Source organism: Rosa rugosa, chromosome 4 (genome assembly GCF_958449725.1).
Source record: "Rosa rugosa chromosome 4, drRosRugo1.1, whole genome shotgun sequence".
Classification (NCBI taxonomy): Eukaryota; Viridiplantae; Streptophyta; class Magnoliopsida; order Rosales; family Rosaceae; genus Rosa; species Rosa rugosa.
In genome coordinates, this window is record NC_084823.1 from 1,261,942 (window position 1) to 1,278,273 (window position 16,332).

General features: G+C 40.3%; 1 protein-coding gene across 3 annotated transcripts; it reads left to right on the top strand.

The window, feature by feature from the left end:
- The first annotated feature begins 4,698 nt into the window (after window positions 1–4,698).
- Window positions 4,699–6,697, top strand: LOC133707079 (uncharacterized). Of its 3 annotated transcripts, XM_062132613.1 has the most exons (4): window positions 4,699–5,007; window positions 5,135–5,352; window positions 5,464–5,523; window positions 6,525–6,697. In XM_062132613.1, the coding sequence occupies exons 2-4, from the start codon at window positions 5,198–5,200 to the stop codon at window positions 6,646–6,648; spliced, it is 339 nt and encodes a 112-aa protein (XP_061988597.1). In that variant the 5' UTR covers window positions 4,699–5,007; window positions 5,135–5,197; the 3' UTR covers window positions 6,649–6,697. The 3 variants fall into 3 exon arrangements, with proteins under 3 accessions (XP_061988597.1, XP_061988596.1, XP_061988598.1); XM_062132612.1 differs by having other exon boundaries at window positions 4,699–5,352; XM_062132614.1 differs by lacking the exon at window positions 6,525–6,697 and adding an exon at window positions 6,237–6,354 and having other exon boundaries at window positions 4,699–5,352.
- Window positions 6,698–16,332: the final 9,635 nt, after the last annotated feature.

Genomic DNA, 16,332 nt, shown 5'->3' on the forward strand with positions numbered 1-16,332 from the left:
GCCGGCCCCGAAGCTCATGGCAGCTGTTGTAGGGGTCATTCTATCTTTGAAACCTTTGGACAACCGCGTTCACTAGTTGCTGGTTCTTCACCAGCGATCCCAGTCCTGGCATCGATCGATTACAAAATTAAATTTTTTAAGCTCAGAAAAATTGTGTAATTATTTCATTTTGAAAATTCTGGGGCCGTAATTGTGTAATGAAAATTTAGAAATTTTTTTCACTTCTTCTTCTTCTCCCCAAAACCCACCTTCTTCTTCTTCTTGGGTGATGTGATAGTTGTGAAGTGAAAAAATACGATCTTGTGGTCAAAATACGGAAATACATCCTAGTATTTTTTCACTTCTTTTTCTTCTCCCCAAAACCCACATTCTTCTTCTTCTTGGGTGATGTGATAGTTTTGGGGGTATCATACGATCCTATGGTCAAAATACGGAAATACATCCTAGTATTTTTTCACTTCTTCTTCTTCTCCCCAAAACCCACATTCTTCTTCTTCTTGGGTGATGTGATAGTTGTGAAGTGAAAAAATACGATCCTATGGCCAAAATACAGAAATACATCATAGTATTTTTTCACTTCTTCTTCTTCTCCCCAAAACCCACCTTCTTCTTCTTCTTGGGTGATGTGATAGTTGTGATCTGATAGTTTTGGGGGTATCATACGATCCTATGGTCAAAATACGGAAATACATCTGAGTATTTTTTCACTTCTTCTTCTTCTCCCCAAAACCCACCTTCTTCTTCTTCTTGGGTGATGTGATAGGTGTGAAGTGAAAAAATACGATCCTATGGTCAAAATACGGAAATACATCCTAGTATTTTTTCACTTCTTTTTCTTCTCCCCAAAACCTACATTCTTCTTCTTCTTGGGTGATGTGATAGGTGTGAAGTGAAAAAATACGATCCTATGGTCAAAATACGGAAATACATCCTAATATTTTTTCACTTCTTCTTTATCTCCCCAAAACCCACCTGCTTCTTCTTCTTGGGTGATGTGATAGTTGTGATCTGATAGTTTTGGGAGTATCATACGATCCTATGGTCAAAATACGGAAATACATCATAGTATTTTTTTCACTTCTTTTTCTTCTCCCCAAAACCCACTTTCTTCTTCTTCTTGGGTGATGTGATAGTTGTGAAGTGAAAAAATACGATCCTATGGTCAAAATACGGAAATATATCCTAGTATTTTTTCACTTCTTTTTCTTCTCCCCAAAACCCACCTTCTTCTTCTTCTTGAGTGATGTGATAGTTGTGATGTGATAGTTTTGGGGGTATCATACGATCCTATGGTCAAAATACGGAAATACATCCTAGTATTTTTTCACTTCTTCATCTTCTCCCCAAAACCCACCTTCTTCTTCTTCTTGGGTGATGTGATAGTTGTGAAGGGAAAAAATACGATCCTATTGTCAAAATACGGAAATACATCTTAGTATTTTTTCACTTTTTCTTCTTCTTGGTTGATGTGATAGTTGTGATGTGAAGTGAAAAAATACGATCCTATGGTCAAAATACGGAAATACATCCTAGTATTTTTTCACTTCTTTTTCTTCTCCCCAAAACCCACCTTCTTCTTCTTCTTGGGTGATGTGATAGTTGTGATGTGACAGTTTTGGGGGTATCATACGATCCTATGGTCAAAATACGGAAATACATCCTAGTATTTTTTCACTTCTTCTTCTTCTCCCCAAAACCCACCTTCTTCTTCTTCTTGGGTGATGTGAAGGTGTGAAGTGAAAAAATACGATCCTATGGTCAAAATACGGAAATACATCCTAGTATTTTTTTCACTTCTTCTTCTTCTCCCCAAAATCCACCTTTTTCTTCTTCTTGGTTGATGTGATAGTTGTAATGTGAAGTGAAAAAATACGATCCTATGGTCAAAATACGGAAATACATCCTAGTATTTTTACACTTCTTTTTCTTCTCCCCAAAACCCACCTTCTTCTTCTTCTTGGGTGATGTGATAGTTGTGATGTGATAGTTTTGGGGGTATCATACGATCCTATGGTCAAAATACGGAAATACATCCTAGTATTTTTTTACTTCTTTTTCTTCTCCCCAAAACCCACCTTCTTCTTCTTCTTGGGTGATGTGATAGTTTTGGGGGTATCATACGATCCTATGGTCAAAATACGGAAATACATCCTAGTATTTTTTCACTTCTTTTTCTTCTCCCCAAAACCCACCTTCTTCTTCTTCTTGGGTGATGTGATAGTTGTGATGTGATAGTTTTGGGGGTATCATACGATCCTATGGTCAAAATACGGAAATACATCCTAGTATTTTTTCATTTCTTCTTCTTCTCCCCAAAACCCCCTTTCTTCTTCTTCTTGGGTGATGTGATAGGTGTGAAGTGAAAAAATACGATCCTATGGTCAAAATATGGAAATACATCCTAATATTTTTTTCATTTCTTTTTCTTCTCCCCAAAACCTACATTCTTCTTCTTTTTGGGTGATGTGATTGTTTTGGGGGTATCATACGATCCGGTCAAAATACGGAAATACATCCTAGTATTTTTTCACTTCTTCTTCTTCTCCCCAAAACCCACCTTCTTCTTCTTCTTGGGTGATGTGATAGTTGTGAAGTGAAAAAATACGATCCTATGGTCAAAATACGGAAATACATACTAGTATTTTTTCACTTCTTCTTCTTCTCCCCAAAACCCACCTTCTTCTTCTTCTTGGGTGATGTGATAGTTGTGGGGGTATCACTGTTCTTGCCAAAAAGAAGCAGAAGGCCTTGTTCTTCATCACAAAGAAGAAGGCCTTGTACAAAACTGCCCGTATAAAAATACAAAACTGACCGTATAAACTAACCAACTAACCCTATAAAAAAAGCCACCACCTTCCTTCACCTTCACCACACACAAATCCAACCCAGAAACCCATTATTCCCCGTTTGATTCTTCCCAAATTTCCGATTAATCCACCTCCTGTCGCTGCTCTCTTCGTCCTTAAATACCCTTTTGCCGAAAGATTAACATTACCATGGCCAGTTTTCTCCGTCAATGGACACCCTCGGTCTTATTACCACGTGAACGTGGTAATAATATCTTCCTCATCTTCAACTTTGGACAAGCGGCCCCTTCCACCTTCGCCATTTTCACTTTCATGGTGCCAACACTTCTAACCTTCATCCAGATTAAATTCCCTGCTGTCGGAACTCTATCTCTCCCATTTGAAACCTACCACACCAAGTTCATGGTTGCCATTCTCAGCTTACTTGCCTTCTGTTTCTTTGCCATTGGAGCCACCCAAAACTTCTTCCCAAATCACGGTCCAAAACTTTTTATGGCTATCAAGTGTACGGCCTCGCTCTCCGTGGCTTCGCTTGTGTCGCTTTTGCTTCCACAGCCTTGGGACCAAGTGCCGTATGTGACCTACTTCTTGTATGCATGCCACTGTCTCGGCTTACTCAGAATTATTAATCTGGCTTATTACCACGTCATTGAGCTGTTGAGACAAACGCGCCGCCCACCGTTGCCGCTGACAGTCAGAGATATCTCCAACTACCCGATTGCCAACCGTCGATCAATCACTTGAAGTCAGAACAGTCCACTAAAGAAATGTATTTTTGTTTTGTTTTTCCTGCGCTTGGCTTTTTGCGTCTTTCCTAGCTTTATTTAAGTTTAAAACAAATATTAGCATAGTGAGTTAGTTATGATTGGTCTACTAAGGAGATTGTGAGTGAACTCATCAACTGTTATGTTATATATTATTGTTGTGTAATAATAAATAAAATGAGTTAGTTATATTGGTCTACTAAGGAGATCATTTAGTGAAACTGTTATTTGTTATATATTATTGTTGTATAATAATAAATAAAATGAGAAATTCGTTCATGTTTTTGTGATTGTGATCGGGACCATAACCCGACCTTCTTATTGTCAGAAGGCCCAGCGTTGTCGATCAAGGTGTCAAACACCCAACTACGGCCACAGAATTTTCTAAATGAAATAAATACACAATTTTTCCGAGCTTAAAAATTTAATTTTGTAATCGATCGATGCCAGGACTGGGATCGTTGGTGAAGAACCAGCAACTAGTGAACGCGGTTGTCCAAAGGTTTCAAAGATAGCATGACCCCCACAACAGCCGCCATGAGCTTCGGGGACGGCAACCATGTCGCTCTGGGCTTGCCCACTTCCTTAATGGGCCTTGGTGTGGACGCCTACGAGCCCACTCGGGTCCCTTCCCTACCTCCTGACATCACCGGCGTCACCGCCGGGGCATTCCCACTCCCTGGCCGTCACTTCCGAAGATCAGCTTTGGGTATGGGCCCGAGACCTCGAGGCCCAGCTCGGCCGTGGAGGTCCCCTTCTCCGAGGTAAAGATACAGCTTCTTTGAGCTCTAAGAAGCAGCACAGATGGATCCATTTGACCATTTCCGTATTTTTTTTACTTTTGCATTGTGTTGGAGCAGTTTTATGATTGTTTAGAAATTGGTTTGAGTTTGAGAATTCAGAGAAACTGTGATTAGTTCTGGCAATTTAGTAATTGACAACTGTAATGTTACTAGTCTAGTGCATGGTTTTAGTCGATGATTCTTTTTAGAGCAAAAATCAGCAATGTAGTTTATTAATGTGGCCAAGATTAACCAAAAGCATGCACCTTTTTGAATTGATATGAGAAACCCCATTTCATGGAATTTTTTAGTTGTTATCTCACTTACTTTCAGCCTTTTATATGAAGCATTTGTTATCATTGGCAGTGATTCGTGGAATGAACCAATGAGAGTAACGGGACTGGATCAAGTAAATGTTTGTTCTGCATTTGCATCCGGTGTCATTTCTGCGGCCATTGGAGATGATGGTTCTCTGTGGGTTTGGGGAAAGTCAAAGCGTGGCCAACTTGGTCTGGGAGAGCTAGTCATGGAGGCTGTGGAGTTGAAGCACTTGCTGGAGAGAAAATAACTACCAACCGTGGATGTAAGGGATGACAGCGATCGACGGCTTGGGAGTGATGACCGGCACTTCCAGTTCGGAAATCCCAAAACTGGGTAAGTTGAACAGTTTCGGAGGAAGACGGAGGCAATCGAAACAAAAACAAAAACAGGAGGGTAGAATCCTTTTCGATTAGAATTTTATGATCTGAGTTGTAATTGCTTGTTTGATGATTGATTACAGTATCTGGGTGTTGAGTTGATTCATTTGGTGATCATGAATTGGTGAATATCTTGTCTGATCACTATGATGTTCAGAGTGCTAACACCATTGAGGGAAAGCGTGTGGTTCACTCGTTCAAGAACTACACCAAGCTCGAAAATGTGGGAGCTGAGCATTACTACTGTAGATTTGAGTACAAGGCTGCTACTGGGGCTTTTACTCCTGATAAGAGTTGCTATGTGAGTTTCGTGGTCTTTGCGTTATGTGTTGTCTGTTGGTTATGGGAAATGTGGTGTTTGTGAATGAGACTGATGATTAAGAATTTGTGTTTTGTGTTTTGGCTTTTGAAGGTATTGCAAGTCTGAGATGCCGGATGACCTCATGGTGCAGTGTGAGGAGTGCAAAGACTGGTAATTTCTTCATGTTCTTAGCTTTCTTTGGCATGTTGGAGTTTTTGAATGTGTTTGTTTCGAATGGACTAGTAACAAGTCTATCTTACTTCAACATTTTATGCATCTAATAACGATTAAAGAGTGTACCCTAAAGAAAGGGAGAAAAAACATTTAAAACAGTATATATTAGGGCTCTGATTATTGTCTTGAATACTTGTTAGCTATAGATAAACAAGCATATGTATTTGGAAAAGCATCTCAGTGTATGTGCAATGTGCCACTTGCAAGTGTGCAACTATACTTTGGTCTGCCTCCTTGTGGTTTGTACTTTAACCAACTTCAAGAGTTGCACCATGGAAAGCTTAGTTATCTATATGTTTATTACTCTGAAATTGTTGTTCAAATTGAAGCTTAAGTGATGGGCCTCTGCTCATAATATATAAATGGAATCTTGTTGGAAGGAAATTTGGGTCATTGTTGCAAAATTATTGAATCTCCCCTTTTCATTTGAATGTCCTCATAGATACTTTGGTTGCAGTATACAGCATGGGCAACTGCTCTAATAATATAATAGTTCAAAGTAAAAACTTTTCTGGAGGAAAATTGGGTCTGTTGTGCAATGTAGTTATATCTCTTCCTTTTATATTTATCTCGATAGATAAATCTTCTTGCATGACCCTTCTTCAATTTGTCTGAATGCTCGTGAAGTTATTTTACAACTGGACTTGTAGGTTTCATCCAGCATGCGTGAACATCTCAAATGAAGTAGCCAAAAAATTGGTCTATGGGAGTTGTTAACATTATAAGAAGGCAGCATTTTGTTAATTATCCGGGAAGTCTTTGCATGAACAGATTGTTTGTTTGCTATTCAGCATGTGCTAGTAAGTTATGAACTATCCCTTGTACTATGAGTCTATGACTAGTTCTATTTTTCTAATGGGACTAGGCAGTATTGTTGCTGTTACTATGCACACTGATTCTACTGGACTGAGTAATCAAAATTTGTAACCTCTTTGCAGGTGGACCCTAAGTACCGAAAGAAATTACTTAAATTGCAAGAGGCGATACAAAATGCAGTGCTGTTGTTTGTGTTCTTGCTGGTGCTCTTGGATTGCTATCATGTGGTATGTGGATTTGGAGTAGAATTTCCGGAGGGTTTCAGGACTTGTTATCCAGGAGATTAGGCTTGTATTGAAAGTCTTTTTTTTTTTTTTTTTGTATCTCAACAATTAAACCGTGGAATGACTGGAATCTCTTGGTATGACAAATTGCTAGTTGCGACTTTTACTACTAAGTTATTAACCTGTCAATCTGTTTGTCTCGTACTCATTGACATTTCTTTCTCTGTTTGTTTTACTGGAACATATGTATATGCATAGTTTATAAGCTTTCTGGAGTAGTCAATGGATGATGGTTCCACTGCCACACCTTGGATAAGGAACATTATGCCTTCTCGATTTTCCAGAATCCAGATAATAGGGGACGAAACTCACTTCGTCTCCTTTTAATCTCAAATTTAAATTATTTTCAAATTTAATTTTAATTTTTAATAAATTATTGAATTATATTAGGCAACAAATCTAAGGCCTAAGACTCTAAGAGTTGTCACCAATTATATAAATAGATTTTTTTTTTTGCTAAAAATTTGAATTTATTACGGATAATATAGTAATAAACAGAGCTCTAACATCAACTCTTTTTTCTAGGGCTGGGCATTTTAGCCCGAAAACCCGGACCGAATCGATCCGGACCTTCAGGTCCGGGCCGGGCTTTGAGAAAAAAAATACACAAAAAAAAAGAGCCCGGACCGTTTGAGTTTTAATGGGCCGGTCCCGGGCCCTAGTATTCTTAAGCACAAAAGCCTGAAGAAAAGCCCGATTCAATATACCTACTAGTCTTACTGTCTTAGACTCTTTCAGTCAACATTCAAGTGATTCAACTCTCAACCATCAACACTCAAATCACAACCCCCGAATCCCGAGTCCCGACCCTTTCTCAGTTTCTCACTCATTTCCTAATCTACAGCCAATTTCGATTCCCTTAGGAGCTCCTCACTTTTCCAGTTTCCCTTCAAAGCTCGAACCCACTCGACGCCCTTAATCGATTTCTAGATTTCCAGATTTTGAATTCGAACAAGAACCCTAATTTCCAGAAACCCAGCAGCAATCCCCTTCTGGCCTTATTCGATCACTAACTTGAAACCTAATCCCCTTCAGTTTTCCATTTCGAAACCCCAATCCTAAGGTGGAACCCGAAGCCTCTCTTCATCAGTTTGGCAATGGAACCCGAAGCTGCAGTTTGTGGGGCGAGATGGTGGTGGCTTCCAGCCAGTCTGAAGGCAGTGATGGTAAGTGAGCCGGCAGGTGGTGCGACATGCATGAAGAGAAAGAGAGAGTCTGGGAGTCAGAGACTGTTGCTCTTTCTCGATGGGCTTCCCATAGTTACAATCTTTTTAAATCAAAGCTTTTAGAATCTTCATAGCTCTCTGACTCTCTCTCTCCAACTCATCTAAATCCAGAAAACATGTGGTCTTGATTTGTAGAAGAAGACGTTGGTATTCAATGGGAGAAACTGATTCAATTTATGATTAGAGAGAAACTGATTCATACCTCTTGTTTCTTTCTCCAATTCAAAGAGAGAAACTGATTCGATTTGTTGATTGGAGAAAACAACTAATTGTTGGTATTCAATCTTGAAATATGGTGGTATTCAATCTTGAAAGAAGTCGAGAACTAAACAAAGGAAATCTTATTTCCAGCTAAACGAATTGGGCCCGAAAAGCCCGAAGGACCAGCCCGTTTTTTATTGGTCCGGGCTTTTCTGGTCCCCGAAGCTGGAAAATGAAATTTGAGCCCGACCCGAACATTTCGGGCTTGGTCCCGGGCCTTGATAAATGCATGTCGGGCTGGGACCGTGCCTAGGCCTACTTTTTTCAAATCCAACTAACATGAACAAATTGAGCACTTTCATAATATACTTCATAAGTCTTCAACTAGAAATATTGAAATAATATGTGTAACAAGAAATCAATGACGAGAAGTTCTAATTAAATCTGCCATACAATAATATAACCTTTTGTCTGCAACAAAGTAGCCAGCACACTCGATGAACCCGAAACTTGTACATCACTCCCACAGATAAGAAAGCAAAGCCTCCCTGCACTCATGGTCAACATCATAATTAAATAATAAACAAAAGAGTGTTTCTATTGGGACCTCCAAATCTGCTCAGTTGATCTCACTCTATTATGAATTATTAAATGACATATATAACCTCTTATAAAATGACTATTAAGGACAATAATTATACCCAAAAAATATTATATTTAATTTCTCTAGACTTTCCAATTCAATAATATTATATTGCATTATTTATTATTTTCCTTTTCTATTTTCATTTTCCAATTTCACTACATACTCATTAAAGCATTTATATATATTTAATAAGAATTAAAACTATAATCAAGATCATGTGACATAAAAATTCCTATCATCATATATGTTGAACGCATATTGGTGAGGGATAACAAAAGAAATCATATTATGACCTAAATCCTAGTCTATCCATTATATTTGCAAAAAAAAAAAGAGCTAGCAGTAAAAAAAAACCTTAAAAACTATTAAATAATTAATCATGAAGTACAGAAAATAGAGAAAATAATTAAACATTAAGAAAAATTACTCTTCATTTTTTTTTTTTGCACATCTACAAGAGAAAAAAAAAAGTAAAAAAAAAAAAAACAATTCTTTTTTATTAGAAATTAATTTTTAAAGCCCAATACCTTGTGTTTGAGTTTCTTTTTTATTGGATAAGAGATTTATGTAATCTGGTTAAGGAATGAATATGTAATTAATAGTTTGTTTGCAAATTATATGAGTGAGGTTATTTCGGGAACTTGATTGAGGTTTAGTGAGTAAATTTAGTATTTGAAAATTTGATAGGAGGTGTAAAAAGCAAGGAGATCAAGTGAGTAAATTTGGAGGTTCCAATAGAAAAACTCTAAACAAAATGGAAATTAACTAACCATACTGGCAAAGTGACCAAGTTAACAATAATATGCAATTATGCTAAGGACTGAAAGATGTTTAATTATGAGTTAGGAAAGCATAGCCATATAGGGAAAAGTAACTAATGATGATTTGCACTTATTGAGCCACATTTATAATCATTTACCTTAATCCAAGTCACTATATTCATCACCTTCTCGAGTGTTATCTTCATCTCCTGATGGTAGTTCCTCATCTAGAGGATTATCATCGATAAAATCATTGTCACTTATGTTGCTTTGTTCAATATTTTTGCTGCTCAAACCAACAATTTCAAGTCCGACATCTCTTCTACAAAGTGTTGGTATTGAATTAACACTCTCTTCAATGGGATGAATGGTATTGCTAGCCTCTTCTTCTTGGTCTACCCCATCAACATAACTTGTTTCCGCATCATGAGATTCTTCATTCTCAAGCACATCTCATATATGTCTGTGTCGAATATTTTGAATGACTTTCCAACCAGCACCTAACTTCGGATCATCAAGGTAAAACACTTGTTGTGCTTGCTTTGCAAGTACATACAAATCTTTTACGTACTATTTATTGTTTACATTCAACGATGTCAAATGGTAATCACGAATGGTTCTTCTTCTCTTCTTTGTATTTATTGTATTAAACCACTCACCTTTGAATAGAAAAACTGAATAGCCATACGGAAAGTCTAATTTTGACAATGCTAACCAACTGTCCATAAAAGTCACTTTCTCTGTTATTATGTGATCCTGGAACCATAATCCCACTATTATGCACTGTTCTGGTTTGCTCTAGCTGTTTGACATGTCATTGAACACCATTTGCATTACAGATCGTGTAGGTACCAACACTATCATCTGGACCAAATGCTAATACATATAATTCTTTGGTCACATAACTTGATCCCAGATTATATAATTCCGTAATATGAGTCTTGAACCATGCAGGAAACTGATCTCTTTGTCTCTCTTCTAGCTTGACTAGACTCTCTCTTTTCAAAATTTCATAATGTTGACTACATACGCATCAATGAAAAGGGTTATCAAATATACGAGCAAAACATAAAGTTGATAATAAATAAAAGAGAAATTTTACAAATAGTACCCCAAATAAAGTTCATTCATCATTTCGGTACCTCAATCTTTAAAGCTATAACAATGGTACCTCAACATTGAAATCCGACACAATATCGATGCCTTCCGTTAATAACGCCGTTAGGGCAGATTTTTTCCATGGGCAAAATCGTCTCTCCATCTTTTCCCGCCAATGACAACTCCATCAGCTGGCCCATCAGCCTTTTCCCTCCAAAACGATCTTCCTTTCCACCAAGAAATAGTAGAACCTGACAAAAGTAGTCTCAACCTCCATTATTTTCCCGCCAATCACCATTGTACTTAGTTATCCACCTTAGCCTTTTTCCTCCAAAAACAATATCCTTTTCAGCATTAATATCAATATTTATAGTGAGCTATGTTTTGTCTCTGTACAAAAATTAGAGGCATCTGAAAATTAGAATACACTATTGGCCATTAATATTGTCTCAAAATACAACCATTGTTACACAAAAGTTCACAAGCCAAGGACTTGAAATCTACAGCTGCTTGCAAAAATTCATAAAAGAGCATTGATAACAATATTACAGAAGCACGCAAATGCTACCATAATCAGTTGGTTATATATGCCAATAGGTTAATTAAATAGTCATAGTAAGATTAGATGTGGAAGCATTCAACACTTCCACAGTGGCTTTTTCTTGACTTCATTTTTTGTTCGAGCTGCATTCTGAGTTGTTGTTGTTTGGACCCAAAATGAGCATTTTGGCCTGACAAGGCGTGTCTTGGAGAAATTGAGCCAAAGTCAGTGGCTCAAGCTATATATTGTTGACAAGTTCGAAATATACTATTTAGAGGCTAAATAAAGCCTAGTTTTGTTTGGCTCCAGTTTTGTTGCAGCTGGTCAACAGTCTCTTTTCTGTACGTGGGCGTGCCAGCACCGTTCGGGTGCGGTCGTCGGGGGTGTCCCTTGACCTGACTTCTATCAAGCGATTGTAGACGAGGAGAGCACCAACCTCGTCGTGGGATTCTTTGTGCCTCGTGGTGAGGACTTTGCTGAGTTTCTTTTTGTTCACACAATCGATACTCGACGTCGTAGATCGAGTAGAGCGAAAATCACCGGGAAGTGGGGAGAACTTGCTAAAGCGTGACTTTAGCTTAGCTGGTTTGCGAGGGCGTTACCCTTGCTTGGCTAGTTCCGTAACCGTTGTGGTCGCGGTACTACAGTCGGCTCCTGAGAAGACTAGGACCAAAGCACTTTGACAGAGGGTTTGGTGGCACTGATAGTCGGCTCCTGAGGAGACTAGGACTTCGAGTGTGATCACCGATAAGAGAAAGAGAAGGAAAGGAGTTGCTCTTAGAGAGGTTGCTCTAGAGAGAACTTAGATCATCTTAGAGATGTTTGTATGAATTGTGTTGTTCTCTTTGTTGTTGTTTTTGCCTCTATTTATAGGCTTCCAAGCAACACTATTTGGCCTTTAAACAAATCATAATGGAGCACTTAATGGGATCATGATGGAGCACTTATGAGATTATGGAATTGTTAGGTTCAAGCACTTAAACACTAATGGAATGTTAGGTTTAAGCACTTACTGCACCAATTTTGCTCCAGCTATATCTCCACCAAGCATTCAGATTTTGACCATGACTTCTTCATACGAAATGTTCCACTATGAGTGTAGATCATCCTGTTAAAATTTCAGAGCTTTTGGTATAATGGTTGGGCCGGAAACGCTGCTGGACCTCTTACAGGTCCAGCTTTCCAGTTTTGCTCTTGCAGAAGATTGGGCTGATTGTTTGAAGGCTTTCCACTCATATATAGCTCTGGAACTCTTCATAAGAAATGATCCTTGGGATGTCTAGAATTAATCTGGAAAGTTTTAGCTCATTTGGATTTCATTTGGTTAGTCTGCCGCCCCTCCTTCCTTGTTTAGCTCGGTTTCTCCTAGCCGAAGTAGGGAAATGTGCTAAAGTTGACTTTTCATTTCCAAGCTTCCACAATTTCCTTTTCTTGCCGCTCGCATAATCTTCCATAGTAGGCTTTATTTAGCCTCTAAATAGTATATTTCGAACTTGTCGACAATATATAGCTTGAGCCACTGACTTTGGCTCAATTTCTCCAAGACACGCCTTGTCAGGCCAAAATGCTCATTTTGGGTCCAAACATTGCCCCCCAGACCTCGAAGTCAAAGGTCTCTGTCTTGACTGAAGAGGTCTTGAATCTGCACTGCTCTTATAATGTCCTTGCTCCAAAGCCACTTTTATTGGCTTGACTGAAATTATTGCTGATACCATACTAGGCATATTAAATGCCTCTTGTATATGTGCCCAGGCCAAAACCAATGGTCTCTAAATATATCAGAAAGTTCAAGCCACTGTTTAGGCAAGAACACAATTTTTGCATCCTTCGCGACGCACAAATTTGAAACTCTTTTTGGATTTTTTTTTTTTTTAGAAATAAGTAGCTGAATTCAATAAGACAATGTGAATCAAGGTTTAGACATGCGGCCCAAGTATAGTCGCCTAGACACAAATTTTCTTTCAAATCCTTTGGGCAACCTTACTGAAATGGCCAGGTGGGGGAGGACGAACAAGAGAGGCAGAATCCATTTTGGCATGAGCTACTCCCACATAGTGGTTTAGGCCCATTTGCACGCACTTCTGGATTCAAGAACCTGTCATGAACGTTGTCCCCTTTCTAGACACCATTTCACATAGGCTATACTTACTAGGATGAGAAATGTCATAAGTGTGAAGACAGTTCAACAAGTGTTAATAAAAGCCGCCCTTAACCTTAAGGGACCTGAACTAGGCACCAATAAGGAGTTTAGGCCAATATTAACAAAAGAGACTTCACCTATTCCGTTATGATTCACAACCCCTTTCCACCATTTGCCGCCTCTACAAGATCACGGGGGAGGCCATCTATGCTTCACTCCAAGCTCCGATGTATCAAAATTTGTAGGGTAAAAATCCCTCTTGTGAGAGCTTGTAGGAAAAGAACAAAGATACTTTGCGTTAAAAACTTGGAAGAAATTTGGCTCGTAGGAGGAGTAATATTGCCCCCCAAGTATCTTTGTTGGTTGACGAGGCATGATCTTCAATTGCAATTTGGGAGATGACGGTGTCCCAAGATCGGCTGTGTCGCCAACTACCATGTCATAGAACATGGTGCCTTCAGAATTAGCCACGAATTGGCTATTGCATTTGACCACTTGTTGGTCTGAATTCTCATGATCAAAGGGATGATCATGGGTCATATCTTGCCCCCCATGCTTCTGATCAGTAGCCACGTATTTGGCTTGATCAGTGGAGAAATCAGATATTTGTTCAGAGACAATTGTATTGTCAGAAGAACAATTTTGTGGAACATCTTCTCCACGCACAGCATCTGTGTAAGGTTGTGACTCACCAGTGAGGGCTTTAGATTGATCGCCACCTATAGGCAATTCAATCTCAGAAACTACTTCCCTGCGTGCAGGTTCCTGCTTTTCCAATTCGCCTTGATGCGTGGCGACTTGGGTCGAAAGGTTAGACCCGTCATTGCGAATAACTGCCAAGTCAGACTGCACCTGTTTGGTCGAGTTTGCGATGTCAGCAGAAAGGCGCTTACTCTGGGCGGCATGATTATTCATCATCAACACGAGCTCTTTAAAGTTCTTGTCGATCGTCGCGTGGTACTGATCCACCAGGACGTCGATAGCTTGAAACGAAGCTGACAGCTCGTCCAACCTCCGCCGCTCCGCTACCCGGTTTGCTGCATCTTCCTTTCTTATCTCTTCAAACTGGTATGTAAGATTCTTTTCGAAGGCAGCAAGTCGCTCTTCCATGGCCGCGTTCTCTTGGTAGAGAGCAGTCGCGGAGTCAGTGGTTCGCACCTCGTCGTCAACCTTTTCAGTGGTATCGGACGCTCCTCCAACCTCATTAGGCTGGATGGTGGGAACTCGCGCGCCCTCGTTAGTGGGCGGCTGATTTCCTCCTTGTTCAGATGACATCTCGGATGATGGTAATTTCCTCTGGCATCCCAATGATGGCGAACACAAAGAGACACTAGTGTAGTCCCACTGGGCGTGCCAAAATGTTTGGCTCCAGTTTTATTTTATTTAAATTTTAGAATCTGGGCAGGATCTTCATTATGTATCTTTTGACAGGTCCGTCAGAGGACCTCTGATCCCTCTCATCTGAGCGAGGCTGGATCCTCAGCCGCTGCGGAAGAGCCAACTCTCTCTCGCTAGTTCAAGCATCAACTAATCCCGTGGCGCCTCTTCCGTCTCCCACATCTACAGAGCATTTGCAAGGTCCTACCATTCTAATAACGATCTCTGATGACGACTCCTCGGAGCATGAAAGCGTGGAAAGCCACTCTGAGGCTTCTACCGCTTATGAGGAACTGATGACGACAGAGATTCTCGCGGCACTAGAGGTCCAAGAGGTGAATGCAGTGAGGCCTCTTCCTCTTGGAGACCACGTACCAGATATTGACCCGACAGCTCGAGAGGTAAGCCACTATTGGCCAATGCTTTCCATTTCCCTTTCTGATCCAACCCCGTTCTCTGACATTTCTGAATCTGACCAGGATTCTGTTTGTACTGAGGAGGCGGCTACAAATGCTGAGGATCCTATCGGCGGGACAATCGCCCCAGAGATGAAAAATGATACTGACGGTGGTGGTGCCCCCCAAGTCTCGCGAATAAATGAGACAACCGTCGAAGCCGAGGGCCCTGTGCTTGAATCTGCTCCACTTGTCCATGGTGAGCCGCGAGTTGAGTTTCCAGATTCTCCTGCAGCTGAAGGGACAGACCAACCTGTTGAAGATGAAGAAATTGAGGAAGTTGTCCACCCTTTTGCATTGGTGGTTCGTGATCCTGTGGCGCCTCTTCCGCCTCGTCCTCCTACCAGATTAGAGAGATTGAGGAGGGTGTTGGAGGTAACTCCTCCTTCTGCTGTGGATGAGGCTAAGATGGTGCTTCACGAACATCTAGGTCCTCGAGTATTGGAGACTGACATCCTCCCGCGAGTTTAGGAAGCTCTAAGGTATCTTCGCCAGGAGAAGGCTTTGACTCCGTGGCAATTTAGTGATATCGAGTCTCTACTGAATGAACTTGATATGGCCCGCCGAAGTCAATCGGCCGCGAACACCCAGGCTTACGACGCTCAAGAGGCTTTGAATAGTGTCTCTCCAGAAATGGACATCTCCCGCGATATTTTAAATGAGCGAGCCAACTGCCTGTGGGGATTACAAATCCAAAGGTCCGACTTCAAACTTCGGATCGAGGACCTCCATGCCGGTTTAGCCTTTGTTGAGAATGCGATTGCTGCAGAAGAAGCCCAACTCGATGAACCTTTGGCTGCTTTTGAAGAAATGGGCCGCAACCTGGCCCGTGTTAGAGAACGGGCCGCTCAGGCCGAAGCTGGTGCCATTGCGGCGAAACGCCACGTGGAGGAACTTTGTTTGAAATTGAGCTTTGCGGGCCAATCTCTGCAGGCCCCCTCGAAAACCGTTCGGTCTCCTCACATGCTATTAATCCTTTCTTTTCCGTGATTTAAGGCATTAATCACTCGTTGAAAAACAACGGTCGTGAAAAAATAATCTCGTGAATAGAACAGTTACCTCCTTGAAAACCGTTCGGTCTCCTCACATGCTATTAATCCTTTCTTTTCATAGCTAACTCCTCAAAAACCGCTCCTCACATGCTGCTAGTCCCTTTTGTCCCGAGATTTGGAATCACTAATCTCGATTTACTGACATCGGT